The 20,177-nt window shown below is 41.0% G+C and overlaps 4 protein-coding genes, 1 long non-coding RNA gene and 1 other non-coding gene across 10 annotated transcripts; 4 read left to right on the top strand and 2 right to left on the bottom strand.

Annotated features, from left to right (window-relative positions):
- Positions 1 to 1,913: 1,913 nt before the first annotated feature.
- On the top strand, positions 1,914 to 3,405 carry LOC132796950 (sin3 histone deacetylase corepressor complex component SDS3). The gene is made up of 4 exons (XM_060808319.1): positions 1,914 to 2,115; positions 2,228 to 2,378; positions 2,439 to 3,141; positions 3,209 to 3,405. The coding sequence occupies exons 1-4, from the start codon at positions 2,040 to 2,042 to the stop codon at positions 3,293 to 3,295; spliced, it is 1,017 nt and encodes a 338-aa protein (XP_060664302.1). The 5' UTR covers positions 1,914 to 2,039; the 3' UTR covers positions 3,296 to 3,405.
- A 1,150-nt stretch (positions 3,406 to 4,555) lies between these two features.
- LOC132796954 (small ribosomal subunit protein eS10B) lies at positions 4,556 to 5,606 on the bottom strand. The gene is made up of 2 exons (XM_060808324.1): positions 5,508 to 5,606; positions 4,556 to 5,216 (listed from the first exon to the last, which is right to left on the bottom strand). Exon 2 carries the CDS (start codon positions 5,213 to 5,215, stop codon positions 4,733 to 4,735), a length of 483 nt encoding a protein of 160 aa, XP_060664307.1. The 5' UTR covers position 5,216; positions 5,508 to 5,606; the 3' UTR covers positions 4,556 to 4,732.
- A 1,002-nt stretch (positions 5,607 to 6,608) lies between these two features.
- On the top strand, positions 6,609 to 9,579 carry LOC132796948 (nose resistant to fluoxetine protein 6-like). The gene is made up of 8 exons (XM_060808313.1): positions 6,609 to 6,896; positions 7,074 to 7,452; positions 7,509 to 7,582; positions 7,641 to 7,843; positions 8,083 to 8,195; positions 8,269 to 8,661; positions 8,715 to 9,171; positions 9,227 to 9,579. The coding sequence occupies exons 1-8, from the start codon at positions 6,617 to 6,619 to the stop codon at positions 9,428 to 9,430; spliced, it is 2,103 nt and encodes a 700-aa protein (XP_060664296.1). The 5' UTR covers positions 6,609 to 6,616; the 3' UTR covers positions 9,431 to 9,579.
- A 910-nt stretch (positions 9,580 to 10,489) lies between these two features.
- On the top strand, positions 10,490 to 10,562 carry Trnaf-gaa (transfer RNA phenylalanine (anticodon GAA)). Its single transcript has one exon. It is a non-coding gene; the product is annotated as a tRNA-Phe (tRNA).
- Positions 10,563 to 10,925: 363 nt separating this feature from the next.
- Positions 10,926 to 18,396, bottom strand: LOC132796981 (serine-rich adhesin for platelets). Of its 3 annotated transcripts, none has more exons than XM_060808372.1 (4): positions 18,249 to 18,396; positions 13,276 to 13,789; positions 11,959 to 13,194; positions 10,926 to 11,831 (listed from the first exon to the last, which is right to left on the bottom strand). In XM_060808372.1, exons 2-4 carry the CDS (start codon positions 13,501 to 13,503, stop codon positions 11,319 to 11,321), a joined length of 1,977 nt encoding a protein of 658 aa, XP_060664355.1. In that variant the 5' UTR covers positions 13,504 to 13,789; positions 18,249 to 18,396; the 3' UTR covers positions 10,926 to 11,318. The 3 variants fall into 3 exon arrangements, with proteins under 3 accessions (XP_060664355.1, XP_060664353.1, XP_060664354.1); XM_060808370.1 differs by having other exon boundaries at positions 10,926 to 11,834; positions 18,249 to 18,393; XM_060808371.1 differs by lacking the exon at positions 18,249 to 18,396 and adding an exon at positions 15,323 to 15,415 and having other exon boundaries at positions 10,926 to 11,834.
- On the top strand, positions 15,542 to 20,118 carry LOC132796987 (uncharacterized). 3 transcript variants are annotated; one of them, XR_009633615.1, is made up of 4 exons: positions 15,542 to 16,003; positions 18,694 to 19,224; positions 19,293 to 19,433; positions 19,497 to 20,118. It is a non-coding gene; the product is annotated as an uncharacterized LOC132796987 (long non-coding RNA). The 3 variants fall into 3 exon arrangements; XR_009633613.1 differs by having other exon boundaries at positions 15,542 to 18,049; XR_009633614.1 differs by lacking the exon at positions 15,542 to 16,003 and having other exon boundaries at positions 18,491 to 19,224; positions 19,497 to 20,116.
- The last annotated feature ends 59 nt before the right edge of the window (positions 20,119 to 20,177 follow it).

The following is a 20,177-nucleotide window of genomic DNA, read 5'->3' as shown; positions in this document are numbered from 1 at the left end:
AAATATCGTATATTATTTATCAGCTTATGAATATGCATTGCATGCAATTTGTATATGTACATGCATGTAAATACAATGTATGTACATAAATAGGTATTTAGTGCAAATCAAATATGTTCAAGCTCTAAAAATAAGTTAAGCCGCCATTGCTTGATGATCTTGTTGTCTCTATCGCGCATTGGGCACATTGTGGGTGGAATTGTAACCGGCAACAGCAACACAACGGCAATAAACAACGGCAAACGGCAATGACAACCGGTTTTTTTTTTATTCAAAGCTTAATAATCGCTGCCGTTTTAGGGCAGAGAATAACGACATATTTTTAGACACTCTGTAGTACGCAGAAATGTGGTTTACGTTCTAAATACACACACACATACAGTGCATACCTGTGCGTATGTGGGCGGGAACGTTGGCGACACAATTCCAATTGGATTTGTTTGTAAACAAATATAACAGCAGTGAGATGAGTAATCGATGACATTGGAAACTCATCGTCATCATCGAAATATCGAGATATCGATGTGTTGTCCTTTTAAGGTTATCTTCGATTAAGGAGTCATCAGCCCTAGTGCAATTAAATTAAATTGTATATTATTTAAAAAATGCATGCAATCGCCAGCGCACGACGGCATATAAAAACATCAACAATATAGCACAAAATGCGCTTAATAAATTCAGTCATGAATTACAAAAATAAATTAACAATCATCGGCTCGACGACTTCTGTCGCTGCTGATGCCGTTGCCGTTGCTGCTGCGCTGCTACTGCGGCTAAGGTGTTTTGGTCTTGGCAGCGCCCACATGGATGCTGAGGCCGTTAATGCCGCTGTCCAAACAATAAACTCATTTTCATCGAAATTGTCGACCTTGAAGGCGACAAAGATCTCGGATCTCGGATCTCAACAACGCACGCCAAAATACACATGTGTATTTCACACATGTACAAAAATATTCACACACATACACACAAGCAAATATTTTGTATGCAATCGACTAACGATGAAATTAAGAAAAACAAATTTCCCATAGCGTCGTTGCTCGACGTTGACGTCGAGAATGTTCATCTGCCTTAGCAAAATATACTTATGAGTATATACTTAATACTATAATATACTATATGTATATATGTGAGTGTGTTTTAACCACATTTATAGTATATTTTCGTAAGGCATTCCAAATCTTTGGCCCCCCGTATAACACCCCCGCAATAGACATCTCTGCAAATCAATCAAAAAATTCGCTCACGATGATTTACCATGGAATTTTTGGCTGATGTATAATACGCCAATTTTTCAACTAAGGCAAATAGATCTACTTGCGTGGGAGTCGCTGGCTTGACGACAGCGTTCAAATATGTGTCAGCAGCAGCCACAGCATCGGCAACAGCAGCAGTTGTCAAACAATATGCTATGGATAGAGTCAAGTGCTCTACAGATGTAAGAATATTTATTCAGTCATAACTAAATAACAAAAACATTAAAACGAATTAAAATTTTCTCAAGCTCGTACAATAAAAAAAAAAAAATGAAAAGAAAACGACAACAAATGTTTGTGGGCGCTTTTTTATAGTGGGCAGGCCAACATTACGTATGTTCATTCATAACGAAATAGAATTATGAATCACACTGCGACGACATTAATAATTGTGTTCTTGAATTTTCCGAATGCAATGTTCACATGTATTTTTATATTTTTTTAAATACTACAATTATTAATTATTTAATAATTTATTTTCAGCAAATTCTTACTTGCTGCTATGCAATCATAGTTAAAAATAAATTATTTGTTCAAACTGTGCGCCGTTGTTAAAAAAATGAGTGTGCCCAGCAGCATGCATTTTGAACTCAAGCAGTGCTGTCAACTCACGTATGTATCGAACTATCGAGCCGGCGCTGCCACATCTACGCAAACAATGCGCTGTACAACACTTGTGTGACTACGTGTGTGTGTGTATCAACAAATATAAACAAAATTTGTAAGAAATTGGAAAAAAATTGGAAATAAAAGCAATAAACAGTGCAGATATCAAATCTCATCATGAACGCCTATTACACTGTGTACTCGGGTGACAATTTTGACGACGAATCCATTGGCGATGAGCGCAGTGAAGAAGGTGAGTGAAGCGGTGGAAAATAGGAAATTCGAGACTTTCCTGTATGTGGGGCCGCCAAAAATGATGCACAGTTGACTTTCGATCATGCAACGCGACACAATTCCAATTACAGATACGGACGATGCAAGCGAAACAGAGTTCCGCAGCCCAAATCGTTATGGCAATACAAATGGCACCTCATCGAACAGCAACAACAACAACAGCAGTGGGAACAACAATAGTAACAACAACAGCATTGGCAGCAACAGCGAACTCAAAGAACAGTGAGAAACTTGAATTTATTAAGGAATCATAAACCAAATTACCATCCTCTTCGTTTTTAGAATGTATCAACACAAACTCATCAATTTGCAAAAGCAGCTGGACGAGCTCAACCAATTAATGCATCCAGAGTACATGAAGCGTGTTCGCAAACTGGACAATCAACTGAAGGAGCGACGCCGCCTCAACGAGATCTACAAGGACTATATGCGCGAGTGTGTGGAACGTGATTATATACTCGAGAAGAAAGCCGCCCAAAAAGAGTACGATGAGAAAATGATGGATTTGAAAGACAATTTGATAGCCGACTTTGAAGATCGCAAGCGACAAATTGAAAATGAACGCTATAGTTTGGAGCTGACAAACGATTCGATGGAAATTAAGACGACAGTGACGCGTAAATTGCGTCGACGGCCCAACGAACCGTTGCCGGTGATTGAGAAGCGTCGCAAACCAGCGACGGGACAATTGTTGATCTATCAACTGGATGATAAGGAAATAGAATCGGATCTCAAGATGATACAACGTGGCAAACCTTTGCCTCTACAACAGAACGGCATGGGCTCGTATTCCAACTCGCAACAGCAACAACAGCAGCAGCAACACAATCTGCTCGCCGAGGCCAATAGCTATGTGGAGACGCGCATCGAAGACAATAAGTTGTTGTATGAGCGTCGATGGTTCTGTCGCGGTCAGCAGATCTACGTGGAGGGCAAGGATATGAACAAGTTTCCGGCCACCATCACAGCGATTGGCAATGAAGTTGTATGTAACAAAATTCCCCAAAAAGTATTCACAACCAAAGCTAAATTTGATTTTTGCTCATTTTCAGATCTGGGTGAAACGTTCCAACGAAAGCAAATTCAAGATCAACATGTCGCACTTGGCCAAGGGCAAAATATCCATAAAACGACGATAGTTTCTTCATTTTCATTACAATTACAATTAAGTGTACATTTTATTAAGAGAAAAAAGATGAAAACAAAGCAAATATTTCACAAAACAAATACAAATTGTAAATAATTGTAACTTTCATAGTTTGTTGACTTAGTCCGATTGTCGCGTTGTTGTTAGAAATCGGTTTCCAATTCATTCCGCATCGTGTGAGCAGCTTTTCCACATAGCCTTTGAAATATTAAACAAGATTTGTTTGTAAACCAGTCTCACAAGCTAAGTTTGACTCCATGTGACGAGCAAGTTCTGAAAGTAAATCTTATATCATGTTTATTTTATGGCAAAACTAAACTATATCGTGGCATATTCAATGCAATCCAATTGTTATTTATGTATATTTAATGCCATCTTTATAACTAATTTAGTATAAAATGCTGCAAATACTGGAAATATGATTATTAATGAGAAAGTAGAATGTTTTAAATTGAAAAAATTTAGATTTTTATCATCTATGCAACTAAAGCTCTTCACAATCCCTCTTAAAATCAACTTTAAATGTAATTTATCAATGAAACGGTTAGTAGTGTATGCTCAGTTTGTCATTTATAAAGAGTAATGTTATTCATATTCCTTTTCCACTTGTGTAGTCGAAATATGTATCTGCAACAGCTGGAAACTTAGATTAAGCTGACAAATCCTTTGCATTTAGAACTAATCTTCGATAGAAGGCAGAACAGCAGTCGATATAGCTATGAATGATATTTCTTTCAAAGTATTATTATTCTATCTTGGAATGTAGTTCTAGGATAGACAACTGCGAGCTTTAGCAGTCTAAATCTATGATGGGGTTGTTTCAACTTCATCTTAAATGTTTCTCCAGCATTTTCCCATTGGTTTCTTCGGCTTCGTTTAAATATTCGCTTAAGCTTCATCTTAAATATCTCTTCAGCATTCTTCTGATCGTTTCTTCGGCTTCGTTCAAATGTTCTTTTAAGCTTCATGCAATTTCTTCAGTTCCATGTGCTACTTCAAAAAGCGCGGCAAACAATTTATTGGACTGCTAGAAACAATTCAAGTCAATGAAGTTGTCATAAGTTGCTAGACTACAATCCAAGCTTTAAAGACAGTTCAAAGTATTCCCAATTCGAAGACGAGTGAGAAAACTAAAGGACTTGGGAGTAACGATTCCAGATCATATTCAACGTTGTCATCTACATATTTCGAAAGCTTTTCAACCCAATAAAAAGGGAGCTTAGCACATAAAAAAAATAAATACAAAATATGGTTGTTTTGTTGTTTCACTTTGCGCTTGCTTTATAATTTAATGATTGCATCGCTGCAATGCTTTTCGACTCGATAGAATTCTATATAAAACATACACACAAAAGCATTTTCTCTTGTTTTTTTTGTTTGAATGGTTGAACTTCGTTTAAATATAAAAAAAAACGCTGGAAACGCCCGTCTAGTTGCGAGAGCCACGTCCAAATCCGCCACGGAACTCCACCTCACCGGCACCGGGTCCAACATCACCCTTCTTGTCCACACCGCTGCCGCCTGGAGCGCGTCTGTAGGCGGAACGGTCCTCGCCGGTCTTGGAGGCATCGGCGGGTCCGCGTGGGCCACCAGCCGCTGGGCGGGGGCGCAGGGGCTCGGAGCGTGCGGGACGCTTCAGGGTCGAGGGCACAATCTCGGGGGGCAGATGCAGGTAGCTGCGCAGCTCCTCAATACCCTCGTTGGTCAGATACCAGTAGTAATGACGCCAGGCGAACTGCTCCTTGACGAGACCGCGCGAGTGCAGAGATTGCAGTGCCTTGATCACATGCAGATTGGGGATGGAGTCCAGCTCGGGATGCTTCTGTGCATGGAAATCCTTTTTGGCCACAATGACACCCTCCTTGAAGAGGTATTCATAAATGGCGACACGATGAGCCTTTGGCATGAACATGCTGCGCACAAGAAATAAAAAAAAGCACACAAAAAAAATTAATTAGGTATGAACTACCGATATAAGTATAATGTATATGTTTGTTGTTGTTGTTGTTATGCTTGGCGCTTGTCAACAAGCCGCTGAACTGCAAAGATTGCAAATTCTTGGCAAACGTCTATGAAAATGCACAGCACACGATAATTAACAGTTGCAGCGCAATTCGACGCATTCACAACAATTTCGATTTATTTAACACTTTGACGGATTCGCAATTATTTTGCAGATTATACTTGATATATTTTTCACGTACTTTGCGTCTTCTATGGAGCAGAGACCGGAAAGAAAGGAAAAGCGAGTTGACAGCTGTCAGCTCTCATATTCTTCTTCTTTCCCTGTGTATACAAAGGGTTGCATGTTGCGTTCACATGTGAATGCTTTAGCGCAGAGCTGCTCCGACACCCTAAAGTATGCAATAAAGTATTCAATAATTAAATGCAAAAACAAATTATTAAATTTGTATTGTAAAGAGTATCTTGCGTTTTGTATTATTGAAAAATAGTTATCATTATTGCTTTTTTTTTAAACTTATATTACTTTCTATTTTTTATGTCGAAGACATTTGTCTGACGGATTCTTGTTTATATATTTTTTGAATGGTCAGCAATGCCACCATTTGAGCAATCGATTTTTGTATATTAATCGGCGCCAATAATCGAAAGCTTATAATTTGAATTGTCGTTTAGAATAAGAGAAGTCATATATAACTTACAAAATAAGGTGAATTATGAATTTATTGTTAGGGTTTACCAACATGAACTTTACTTTGATTAGATTAACGTGTAAAATTTCGTGCTTACAAATTTGTTTGCGATAAGCTAGTTTATATCAATTGATTGCCATTCTAGGATTAGCTATAAATATACATTTTTAGTTTTGTTCTAACTACTATTCTTGGAAGTAATTGAGTACCAAAAGTTTGGTTTTTCACAGAATTTTCAAACATTCCACGAAAGTGGAAGATGATTAGATAAGTTAACTTAATGTTAAAACACTCAAGGAGGTCATTTGCAGGACATCTTATAGAATAAATCCTAAAATTGACGAAATTGTGGATTCAAAGTGTGAAATACGCAAGGTAATCTCTATAAATGATTAAGATAAGTTCCACAGCGTCCAGCGTCAGACACAAGGCAATCCACTTAACCTTTATCGCCACAGAAATAAAGCAATCCATCGCGTCGTTGTTAGTCAGCGATCGAAAACCTTTTGCGAGCCATATAGAGCAACCGTTTTAATCAATAAGAATTAGTGTTAGTGTTTTTCGGAACTCGTTATCTCATCTCGGCAGACATTTAGCTATGTATATAAAACCATTGCCAGCCTTCGGGCAGGCCAATTGAAATGCCAACCTCAAAGACAATGGTTAGCTTTTATCACTTAACGATTTTGCTGTCCGCTTGCGGCTTAGCAGCAAGCAGTAGCCAACTGCATACAACGGATTTGAACATCAAGGAATACCAGCGCATGATGCAGTTACGCCACTTGGCCATCGAGTTCTTTGATTACTACGAGAATATCACGACAACGGATTTAATTGCACCAGGCTCAAGGCTACCCAACCAACAGGATCTGCTATGTCTGTCTGAAGTGGCTCAGCTGAGTCTGGCTTTAAGATCGGGGCAACTGTGGGCATTGAGGAGTAAGTGAAACTAGGCTTAAAGTGTCAGGATAATGAAAGGAAGAAGTCTCTGACAACGATCTTCTGCTAAAGAATCACTTTGATTTACTATTACATTTTTGTCAAATAACTGCATCATGAATGTTAGAGTCAGTACAAAAGAAGTTAACATGGTATTGCATTTTCTTTCGCTTTCAGTGATTGACTCCTGGGGCAGACTGCCAGCTGGTATGCTCTATGGCAACATGAAGGATTTGGGCAACTTTGAGGAATGCATTCGGGTGAATCGTGCGTTGTCAACTACGGGACAAACGCTGCGGGGCAAATACTGCTTTGCCAAACTTCTCTCAGGCAGCATGTTGGACAGCGGCAGCTCAGCCGCTTTGAGCCTGATCAACATACAGACTGCTGTTTGTTTTCCCGCCTCCTGTACGGGTGATCACATGGAGACGCTGCTACTTCGACTCTTCCAGCAGTTGTTGAACATTGAGTTGAATGTGGAACAGCAGCTAATCGACGATGATAAATGCAAGACGGCAGAAAGTAAACCCCTCGATGGCATTGCTATACTCACTATGTAAGTGCAAATTGTGATTTATTTAGCTGTCACATTTAACAATTTGCCTTTTGCAGCGTTATTATTGCTGTCTTGGCTGCTGCTGTGTTGCTATCCACATTGTATGATTACTTCTGCTGCGAGGATAAAAGTAAGTTGGGTATTTATTCATTTCAATCGACCATTTAGTATTCATTTCATTTTCACAGCACATCTGCCGCTTCTGGCGAAGATTTTCTCGGCACGTGTTAACTCAAGGGCTCTTTTCCGCGTTGTCGACAGCAAAACAAATCCCAATGTTATCGACTGTCTGCACGGTATACGCTGCTTGTCGCTTGTCTGGGTCGTCTATGGTCATGACTATATAATGACTGCCTTATCGCCAATCATTAATCTAGTGGATGTATTACCGGTAAGTGTGTTGTAAATTATAATTTTCCACCTACAACTCAATTTTGAATTCAAATGCCCTTGGCCAAGTTGGCAAGGCTTGCATTAATTGCATTTTGTTCGTAGTGACTGGCAACGTTTTGCACGCATTCTTGTTGCACATCTCTGGCAACGCTGCACAATGTTGCGCCGCCATTTAAATTTTCAGAGAGTAAAGTTGCAATAATTGTTGAATATGTGTGCTTTTTTATTCAATTACAGTGGTATAGATCACCCTATAGCATGTTTATAACACATGGCCTATTCTCGGTGGATAGCTTCTTCTTTTTAAGTGGCCTTTTGCTGGTCATGGTGGCACTGCGTTCCATGGAAAAGTAAGTAGCCCCAAATCACAACTCCTGTCACTTATGTCATATGTATGTATGTATGCACATATGAATTTTATAGAACCGAGGGGAAAATCAATGTACCGCTGATGTACCTCCATCGTTATCTGCGCTTGACGCCTGTGCTTGCATTGGCCATACTGGCGTACATGAAGCTACTGCCTCACATTGGCGGTGGCCCCGTTTCCGACTCCTACCTCGATGCAAGCGTCACAACCTGCCAGGACAATTGGTATCTCACTCTGCTCTATGTGCAGAATTATGCTGCCAAAGCGGACATGTGCCTGGGCCACAGCTGGTATCTCAGCGTCGATATGCAGCTGTATATCATCTCGCCGCTGCTCCTGATCGCGCTCTACAAGTGGGGCAAGAAGGCAGTCGCTGGCATTGTGGTGCTCATGCTTCTCTTGGCTGGCTGTCTCTTTGCCACCATGGTTATCCGGGATTACTCCATGTAAGTGCTGAATTATATCGATTATATAAATATAACATTCAAATTCTTTACAGGAGTCGTCCCGGTGGCAAGTCTATCTATGTGGGCACTCACGTTAGAGCTTCGCCCTGGATTATTGGCCTATTGCTTGGCTACTTTCTGCACGTGAAGCGTGGCAAGACAATCGTACTGAATCGCTGGACTGTTTGGCTGGGCTGGATTAGTTGCTTGGCATTGATATTTATCAGTCTATTTGCGCTCTATCCATATCCAGCCAATGGCTATACGCTGCCCATTCTCAACGAGGCTTTCTATGTGACGCTGACACGCATCTCTTGGCCACTGGCGTTGGCCTGGATCGTTTTTGCTTGCAAATATGGCTACGGTGGATTGGCCAACAGCTTCCTCTCCTCTGCCATATGGCAGCCGCTGTCGAAGCTCTCATATTGTGTGTACATCTGGCATGTGTTCATCCAAAATATCAACGGCGGAAATGCGGTTACCAGCACCTATTTCAGCGATTATCAAGTGGTATGTCTTTACTGTAAGCACCAAAATTATAGCAATTACAATTTTGTTTGTTTAGATGCTCCGTTTCTGGTCAGACTTTGGATTCTCCGTGTTGCTCGCATATTGCATGTACATTCTGATTGAGGCTCCCAGCGGCGGATTGCAGCTGCTCTTTTTACCTAGTGGAAAACCGAAAACTCAGTCGTCGCCTCCTACCGCTACGCCTAAGCTGAACGAACCTGCACCACAACTGGAGGCGAAGGCAACATTAGATAGTTAAATTTGAATGACAAATAATCTCCATACATAAAACTTATTTTCTAAATAGAATTTTAATTATGTAAAACTTACATACTATTGATATATAATTTATACTATAAAATGTAAGAAGTTTTATTACATTTATATCGCATTTTCTAAATTTAGTTTAGAATTAATAAAATAAAATTAGGTTTTCAATTGTCGAAATTCAAACTTGCCTCATTGCGGAAAATTTGAAATTAGCGCTCAATAGTTATCAAATGAAATGCATTGAAAGTTATCGAAAAATCAAAATTTATCGCTTATCAATATCTCACTCAAGCAGCCGCCATATTGCATCGTTGCTCTCAATGCAGAAAGTTGAGCGCATTTTTGCACTCGAGCAAATTTGCTGTTGCTTTCTGCTCGTTTCTGTTCGCCTGGTAATTCAGCCGTCGATTTGCCTCATTTTGACTGCTTCCGCGTCGACAGTTGACAATGTTTGTTGGTGTGGATGTTTGAGCATGATGAATGCTATTATGACCTTTTGCAAACATAATCATACATCAATTTCCATACATCATACATTGCACTTAACACATCGTAGTATATCATCATCAAGAAGCTGTTAAAGCAACTAAAAATCGACCATTTGACGAGCTGAACTACCAGGCGACCAGAAATCAACAGCAAGCGCAGCTGACATTCGGTATATTTTTAGAATTTTGCGGTATGCTATAAGAAAAATACCGCGCTGTTTGCTTATATTCAAAATAGATAGCAGGTATCTCACAGTCGAGTACACCCGACTGTATCTTCCTTGCTTGTGTCTCTTACGACAAGTTTTAACAACCTTCGGAACTTGATTTTGTTTCCTTCCCTCCTCCTTCCACGCCTGCAAAGCTTTTAATAAGCACGCGTCGGTGACTAAGGCGCACAAATAAAAACAAGATTCATCTCGGGAAGCGACAGTTCATCAAATGTCAAACATCAGTCTTATCTGAGACTGTTTTGTGAACTCTCGGGTGTACGATTCGAGTTTTGATACCGATGACGATTTCGCTTCCTGCCATCTGTTAAGAAGAGGGGCGAATGCAGCGCCGAAATAGCTCAGCTGGGAGAGCGTTAGACTGAAGATCTAAAGGTCCCCGGTTCGATCCCGGGTTTCGGCAGCTTCCTCTTTTTTTTTTAATTGAATTAAAAAGCTCTTCTTTCTATACGGATTTTCTTGTTTTTTATTTATACTTTAAATTAATTTAATAAAAAAACATTGCTGTCAACACACAATTTGTTTGTTTGTTTCCAAGGCTACTTATACGTTCGTTTTTTTATGTATAATGTAAATTGTGGCATATGTTTATTGCTTTTCGGTTTGCGAGAATATATAGACTACAACTACAACACTACACAAAACTATAAAACTGTTAACGTAGCAGTCAGCTTTTTGCAGCCTGCAGCGCATTGTAGGAGCAAATGCAATTCAAAAATGTTGCTGTCTCTGTCTATCTGTGTGTGTGTGTGTGTGTAAACATATGTACATAAAACAAATTTAAGGTATATTTATTGTTTTTAAATATTTTTAAATGATACGTTTCGCTTGAGCTGAGTATTCTTATAAAATAGTTGTACATATATGACGATGGAAAATATTAAAAAAAAGAAGTCAAATTAAAAACTAACTAAACACTACGTGTATGTGTGTGTGTGTGTGTGTGTAGGACAAATAATGTAAGCATATAGCTATGTGTGTGTGAATCGAGCTGTATGTTGTATGTACAAAGTAACAAATCTGTCTGTCCCTTTCTCTTGTCTCTTCTTACGAGTAAATACAGTATGCATGTAAATCAACAGTGTAGATAACAGCCAGTTAACATGGCCATGTTAAAGTCAAGCGCTCGCACTCGCTCTCTCCCTTTCGCACTCGCACTCTATGCGATCTTCACCTCGGGTGGCGTTGTTGTTGTTGCCGTTGTTGGATGCTTGCTGCCAATTGCCGTCGATGGCTTTAACAGTATGAACTTGGCATTGGCCGCCGCCGGTGTTATGGTCACTGTGCTTGGTGCAATGGCATTCATGGCGGCCGTTTGATTGCTGGCTGCCAACGAGGATGCCGGCAGTATGGTGGTTACACCGTTCTCATGCTGAATCGTGTTTGCACTGTTGAATATTGCACGCATTTTATTATTGCTGTTGCCACTACTTTGAGATCCTGCTGTTGTTGCCACTCCTCCTCCACTTGCATTTCCTGTTGTTGTTATCTTTAGCATTTGAGGTGGCGTTTGCACAAAACGCGCTGTAAACTCGTTGCCGGTCAGCACCAGATTCTGTGATTGTCCGCTTATGGGCAGCCCGCTGGCCAATATTAAACGCTGCATTCCACCGCCGCCGGCAGTTCTCTGCTGCAGCTGATGCTGCTTCTTCTCTTGCAAGTGCAGTTCATCCTGCTGTGAAATAGATAGACAACAATAAGATTGATGGAAACACGGATCAGCTAGGAAAACGATGGCAAGCAGCAGGCAAATGTTATGCCAGCGAGCTTTTGTCTGTCTGCCACACGACGCTACTCACCGTTGGCGGACTAACGGACTTGCGCTCCAACACATGCTCATCGAAACCCGAGTCGGATGAGTTGTCATTGAATTTGGTGGCCACCGATGACGATGTCGAGCAGTTCGATGACGATGACAATGACGATGGCGATGCTGCGCCAACAGCTGTTGTTGTTGTCGTGTTGTTGGTTGTTGCTGCTACTGCTGTTGCTGTTGTTGCTGTCATCATGCCAACATGCAGCAGGCCAACAGATGGCGTCACTCCTACGCCGGGCTTTAGCATCAGTGTGGAATGTTGCTGTTGTTGTTGTTGTACATTTGTTGCTGTTTGTGTTTGTGTCGGTGGCATTGCCTCAGTCTTATTCAATGGAATTGGACTTATTCTATGGATTTCACCCTGTGGAAATGACTCCGATTGTCGCATAAAGAACAAATGATGCTTCTTCAACGCCGGCGTTGGAATTGGCGCCTGACTCGGCGTCGGCGTCGGCGTCGTCAACGTCGTCGTCGCGCTGCTAATGCTGCTCACTTGATGCTGTTGCACTGCCAGCAGCTTCTTTTGCTGCTCTGTCACCTGTTGTTGCTGTTGCTGGCCACGTCTGCGATGCTTTTCGCATGGCTTGTAGAGCTCCGGATCGATAATGTAGCAAGCGCTGCCGAGCGACAGACTTTGGAAGACGGTGCCACAGCAGACATCGAGACGCAGCAGATCGTGCTCCTCAAAGAAGGGCACATTGTCAACAGCACGTCGATTTTTGCGCGGCTCCAGCATGCGACGTCGCTTGCTGCCCGTCAAACGCAGACGTTGCCGTCCGCTGCCAACAGATGGCGCTGATGAGGATGACGATGGCGACAGTGAGATGGAAGCTGTGGCTAGTGCAGCGGCTGCGGTGCGTTTGCGTGTCTGATATGGCGTTGTCGCAGCCACTGTTGTGGCCACATGTTGCAACTGCAGCTGCTCATCGTCGTTGCTCTCATTTGAGTCGCTGGGCTGGTCCTCCGAGTGTGGTGATCGCTCCTTGCAAAGCAGCTGCTGCTGCAGTTGCAGCTCACGGTCAATAGATGACGATGCTGTCGCCGTTGCCGTTGTTGCTGCTGTTATCTTGCCCTTGCGATTCTTTTTAAAGATCTTGGCAAACTTTTCGGGCAGCGAGCTGCTACTTCCTCCTCCTCCTGATGTTGTATCACTATCATTGTCCCGCTTCTTTTGCTTGGCTAAGGATTTGGTGCCGGGACCAGCGCGTGCATCAACAACCTGCGTATACAAGAGAGAGAGAGAGAGAGTGAGAGAATGATTAAGCTGTATGTATGGTATTGTCATCTCGTTTGCACTTACGTGTCCCCAGTGACGTTTGCTGCCCACAGGCAAACGCTTGTAGCGCTTTACGAGCAGCACGCAAGCATTGCAAATTTCACCATTGCGCGGCTCGTGGAGATTGAAGCACTGCATCGACTCCTTTTCGTATTTGCGTGAGGCGGTGAAGCGCGAACTGCTTGATTTGGCCCTGCAGATGCAGCAGCCATCTGTTGAGCGATAAACGCGTGGTTTATGGAAATTGAACATGTTGAGCTTATTTCAAAACTGATAATTAATATTTGTTATTGGTTTTGTATTTTCTTTGCGATTCGTCACTGTTGAGTGTTTTTGCTTAGTTTATATTGTAAATGTTTGTGCTATTTATTATTGTTTGTTTTGAGCGTATGTTGTTGATCACTGGTTTTTATTTTTTTTTTATACTATTGCTATTTGTACACAGTTCTCGTTGTTCTCATTGGGTTGAGCTCGAGCGTCATCCATCGTCTAAGGCTCAACAATGTTGTGGGCTGCATTTGTCTGTTGTTGTTGATTGCTGCAATGAACGAAATTCAAATTAGAAACGGTGCAAAAACAAAAAACATATGTTGGTACAGTGTTGGTAAATGCTACATCTATCTATAAAAATCTATTGTTGGCACGCCAGGTGGCAACGCTGCGCACGCTGTTGCTCATTCACAATTTTTAATTGCAAGTACTAAAATAAACATTTATGCACAAAAAAATGCATTTACGAATTAAATTTATTGCAGCAAAAAACATTGCCCTTTCACGCTAAAAAAAATAAAGAAGAAGCAGTAGCAACAACAGCTGGCAACAATGCAAAAGCAGTTGGCAAAGCGGCGACGCCGTCGTCGTCACAGTATTGCCATACTTGCATTTTTCTTTTTGTTTCGTTCTTTTTTTCGATTTTTGTTGTCGACACAAAGCAAAAGCAATAAATATTGCTTTTATCTCTTATCAAAAATGAAGCAAGTTGTAGTAATGAGGTTGTGTGTGTCTGTACATGCGTGTGTGCATAATACAAATGTTAATTGAGTGCTAAAAAGGTATCGAAGCAAAAGCAGCTGACTGGACGATACACACACACACACAACGTTTATAAATTTGCAATGGCAGCTCTCTCACATACACGCAAATATACGCATATGTACTGTGCTGATCTTACGCGCTTTACGACAACAATAAACAAAGCGCACTGCGAAACATGCATGCATGCATGTGTGTGTGTGTGTGATTATGCATGTGTGTATTGCATTGGCGCGCGCTCGTTGCACTCTCTCGTTTAAAACAACGGAACAGCAACAATAACATTCACACACGGGCATACAAAATCACCCTAGCTACAGTGACGTGACTTTGAAGCAGCGCTGCTCGCGTCGCTGTTTTTGCTCCCAGGTGCGTTGTTGTCTCTGCTGTTGTCGTTGTTGTTAAAAAATGTTTTTTATACTCATGTGTATGTGTGTATGTGTTGTATATTTTTGGGGACACTGATTTCATCGAACGTTCAAGTTGAAAGTGCGTATTGTCAGTCTATATGCGTGTATATGTATGCACCGGCGTATGTGTGTGTGTGTAAGCGTCGTTTCACGGTTCGCTGTGTATGTGTTTGTGTTGGTAAACTTTGCAAAGGTAAACGTTTAAAAATTAGTTCAATTGTCGTCGACAAATGTGGGAGGAGTGAAGGAGTCTGCGACTAGAGCAAGACAGAGACGGAGACACTTGACCACCTTCTCTTCTCTTAGTATTCGTCTTCTAGTTGTTCGGTCACTTGGCGTCTGTATGTGTGTGTGTGTGCATAAATTGGTGTTGGTTTTGGTGAAAATGCGCCTTCTGCGTAAACAGGTTTAACTTTTTCGATATTTTTCACTTAGTGCCGGACGCCGAAAACAACTACTACTACTAAGATGTTGCTGTTTTTATTGTTTTTGCTGCAGCTGCCCACGCCACGCGCACACACATACACATGCATTTCATATTTTGATCTTGGCAATTTTCTATTTTAATTCTCCAATTTTGTCAAATTTGCAAATCAACGGCACAGATTTTTTTAAATTTTATAAATTACCTTAAATTGTTTATTTTTATCAATTTCACTAGCTGCACAATTTAATTTACAATTTAAAAATGCTACTTTTTAATGCGAATTGAATACACAACAACAATAAAGTGGTTAAAAGAGAGCTCGATAACGAAACGCGTCTGCACGCAAGAAACACAAAGGCAAACTGACAAAAAATAAAATACAAATAAAGTAAAACCGCTGCGTTGCTGCTGTCGCTGCCAACGTCGACGACGCTACGACGCTTTTCAGCCGTCGCTTCATATCGGCGTTTACACGTGTGTGTGTGTGTATCTGTGCGTATTCGAACGTATGTATATGTGTGCGTCGAGTGCAGCAGCAGCTGAGCTAAGTGCAAACCCCAAAACTCGCTCTATCTATGCGTATGCTTCGTGTTTGTGTACGTGAGAATGCGCGCAGCAAAAGCAACAGCGAAAAAAATTCCGGTTGTGAAAAAATACACACATACACACATGAATATGCACACAGACGGCGGTTGATATTGTGATGGCAGTATGAGCGAGTGAGAGCAACAATTTGCATAACATTTGTCGGCAGCAGCGAATACAACGGAGTTGCCACACCGCAAAAACACGATGCAAACATTTGAAGAACATGAAACAACAACAATAACGACAGACAACAACACATCGGCAAACAACAAAAACTAGAAAGCATAATATATATGTATGTATTTGCAATTTTGTTATTCTTTGCGTTGTGGCAGCAGCAACAATTGCTGATAAAAACCGCAACGTGTGTGCGAGCAAAGAAGCTGATAAGCGCCAAGTTGCGATGTCTATATGTATGTATATTGAAGGCGCATTTCAAAACAAGCGCGACATGCATACATGCAAACTATGTACATCATGCAGATGTGTACATATATTTATAGACATTCCCCCCACCAACAACAGCAAAAATATATTAAGAGGAGGCGACGTCACAGCGCCCAAAGTGTAATACGTGACAACGGCGACGTAACATAGAAAAGCATAACACACACATGTTCATACACATGCAAGTACATGCATACTTATGCGCAGCGTACATGTTTTTACAAATATGGCAACACTAAACAAAGCAGCCAGCTGCTGTTTGTATGAGCACTTTACCAACACTGGTCACCCACCCAATACACCGCAAGAATGCAACACATTGTTGTTGTTTTGATTACGAGGCGAAAGTGGCCAAACAGCAACTACAAGAAACAACAAACTAAAAATCTGTTTATGTGTGTGTGTGTTTGTTTCCTTGACGTGCGCTACGTGCCGAGAGCACCGCAGTGGCATCGCCAAAGCATTTCCAAAAAAAAACTAAAATACCAAAAAAATATATACAAATCTAGGTCATATGCACTCGTTTAATGGTTGTCGACGCCGCCGCCGGCGTTGCGCAGTCGCTGCCGTTGTTTTCTTGTTTACAAAAGATGCAAAGCTGCGCAGAGCGTGCGGTTAGCAGGCAAATTTATTGCGCTGTCTCTGGTGTACGAGTGTGTATGTAAGAACAGCTTGCATAAAACTCATTTGTGTGTGTGTGTGTGCGGATTTGGCTTCCTCTTCATTTTACACCAATCAAATTTCATTGCAAAACAAAGACTGTACTTTGTGAATGCGATAAACTTATTGCGATTGTTTAGACAAGATAGGAAGGGGGCGGGGGTGGTTAGCGAAACGAATTGCGTGGGTTGGTGTGGACAGCAGCACCATCTATTATTAGATTTAGCCGTCAAAGATGTTTGTTTATTATCACACACACATACGCACACATACAGCGACAAACGCAAAATCGAAGACAAACATAATAAACGATGACCTTGTTTTTGGTTCGGCACGCATAAAAATCAACTTTCCTACGTACACAAACGCATGCTCGCATGTACATATGTGTTGCGTCTACCGAAAGTGAAAGACAGGCCTGTGTGTCTTATTGGAATTCTCATAAGAATGTGAAAACAGCAAAAAGCACAGCAAAAACAACAACAGCTAGGAGAGCATTAAACAGGTTGCCGACAACATCGCAAAGATTTTCACAGCAGCAGCAACGTCGTAATACTCAAACAACGACTAAATACAACTAAAATAGAAAGTAAAATCTTAAACAACAAAATGCAACTTTGTTTTGGGCATTTTTTTTTGGCTTGAATAACCACACGCACGATTTACAATTTATGCCCAGAGTAGAGCAACAGTAGTGAGAGCGAACCAAAAATGGAAGTAGGTTGCGCGCTCTCTCACCTGTGTGTATGTTTGATGTGCTCATTTTGGCACGGAAAGAGAGTGACAACAACGGCGCGGGTTACAGTGTAGTGTGTGAACGAGAGCGCTATAGCGGTTAGCTCGTTTTAGCGCATAGCCTGTTAAGTAATAGACTGAATTCTCTTTGTTTATATGTGTGTGAGTGTGTGTAGAGTAAGCGGCAACCACCATCTGTGATGCGCTTGTATGTATGTATATTTGTGATTGTAGAGAAAGCGCGCGCAAACAAATTCACTAATTAAAAGAAGGAAAAAAATATATAACATAAATGACAGCGGTAGTTAGTTATGCCGCTTTATAAACACTCACTCACTCACACATAAACACACTCACTTCCGCACATATGGAGTCGTTTGTGAACGAGGTTAAGTTGCCGCCATTGAAAGAGTTCATTGTTGGTTTTTGCGGCCAACGACGAATCGTTTGATTAGCAATACGAAGGTCAACAACAACAACAGCATTCATAACCAAAACGGTAACAAACTTTATCTACGCACTTATTTTGTCCATGCGCGTGTGTGCGTGTTGTTTAACCTTCGGTTTTCATGCATTTTCCATAGTTTATTTCGAATGTTTGATGCACACACACAAACACACTCACGCCGCCATTTACACTCACATACAGCCATTTACGTTGTGTGTTCTAAGCATTGTTACACACACTTTTCTCTTACCTTTTGTGATCGTTTGTTTTATTGCTGCACTTTACACACGTTCACTAATTTAATAACACTCACTCACGGTTGTCAATTAATAGGTACACTGCTTGCTTTCTGGTTGATGGTTTTTTTTGCATAAATAAAAAAACCGCTGTCTTGGATACAGTGTGACCAAAGTTGGTTAGAGAAATGAACCAAGCTATGATAGCCGCAAACGATTCTGGATCTTTGGTTGGCTCGTAGTATGTCTGTACATTAACGAAATCCAACTGGAATGACAACTGTCATAGCAACTATTATGTTCGAAAAATAGTTTAAGAACACGATAATTTTTTAATTTAAATTATTTTTAATTTTTAAAAAAAGTTTATCAACTATAAATCAGTTCATGACTAATTGGATTAATATAGAAAGCAAATTAGACCATTTTTTCAATTCTAAAATATACCAAATATTACAGTTCGGTATTTGGCAAAATGGGTTCCAAAGATAACCAAGATGAAATGCAGATAGCATGTTGTTTTCGAAATATGTATGTGTTGCGGTCACACTTAGTGCTTGCACCGGCAAAAAATTCATGGAGCCCAAGAAGGAAAAGGAGAACCAGCATGCCCACGAAATATTGTCTCCTCGCCGTTGGAGACCCGGCTCTCGGGCATGGAGGGGCATGCGATCTTTAGTCGCTTCCGCGTTTACTGAGCTTAGTCATCTGACGTTGCCCAATGCGGCCATGGACTGCAGATTTGCTTGGAGATATTAAGTAAACATGGCACGACGGTGCGGTTTGTCATAACCGATCAGGAAATGCTATTGAGGGGTTTCCCCAGTGGTAATTCGTATTAATATACGAGTAAGTTGTGAATGCTGCTGGATACTGGCGATCCTATCATGTCGTTGTCCAGGGACGTGGAGCATATGCGTCTCAAGTTTCTGCTGCTTAGCAGCAGGCGAACAGACAAAACATTGTCAGTCTGGGTGCCGCTGTCGAAATGTGAGTAGTTAGAGAAATTAATTCAAATGTGTATCCAATTAATGCATTTGTTTTCAATTTTTCTGCAGCGATCCTAAGAGCTGGCAACAGACGGCAAAAGTTTGGATCCTGCCGAACTATACAAAGCATTTACTTACGGCTCCGTAAAACTATGACGCATATTCCTCGACAGCTTCTTCAATAGCTAGGAATGTTGCAAAAGCCATCATGTAAGTTTACCCATCTCAATTTTGGCCAAAACAACTCATAACTCTCTATCTGTCTCACTCTAGTTCGTGCCCAAGTACGAGTTGATGCACTGCGTGCTGAACTCGCTGAAGGCGCGCAAACAATATAATCACATTTATAATGAGTATGAGAATCGAACTTTGTGATGCCTTCTGACGATGAGCTACCACAATCCTTAAATCTGCGCTATGCACTATCCACCCGAGAGCCACCAAAGCCAACAAGCAAGGGCAAGGAGTTCAACAGCGAGCAAGAGATCGAAGAATCAGGGTCTGAATCATTTTCGTTGCCCTCTATTCCAACGACATCCGAGTCGAAGCAGGTCAGGAAGCGGAGCCTACAGCGGATCACGAGGCGGAAAAGGAACTAGAGTCGTAGCGGGAGGCAGAGCAGAAAGTTGAGCAGCTGCAAAGGGAAGTGTATAATTCCATGAAGATGGAAAGATCAAAAGCAACAGCAGCAACAACAAATTCCATACAGTTAAAGATATCTAACTGAATTAAATGCAGAGATCTGTGCCAAATAGATTGGAGGCTGTTAAAAATTATATACGAACTTTATAGATAATATATGAACTTATAGTCCGATGATGTATGTAACTTCTGCAATTAATTTCAATTTTTAAAAGAAAATTTCACTATAATTGAAAAAAACATGTTTTATTTATTTATTTATATAAATGTTAGCTATAATTAAAATTAAAACTAACGCTATTGTTAAAGCAA

This window comes from Drosophila nasuta, chromosome X (genome assembly GCF_023558535.2).
Source record: "Drosophila nasuta strain 15112-1781.00 chromosome X, ASM2355853v1, whole genome shotgun sequence".
Classification (NCBI taxonomy): Eukaryota; Metazoa; Arthropoda; class Insecta; order Diptera; family Drosophilidae; genus Drosophila; species Drosophila nasuta.
The sequence above is the reverse complement of the archived record's forward strand: the minus strand, read 5'-3'. Positions and strand labels throughout refer to the sequence as shown.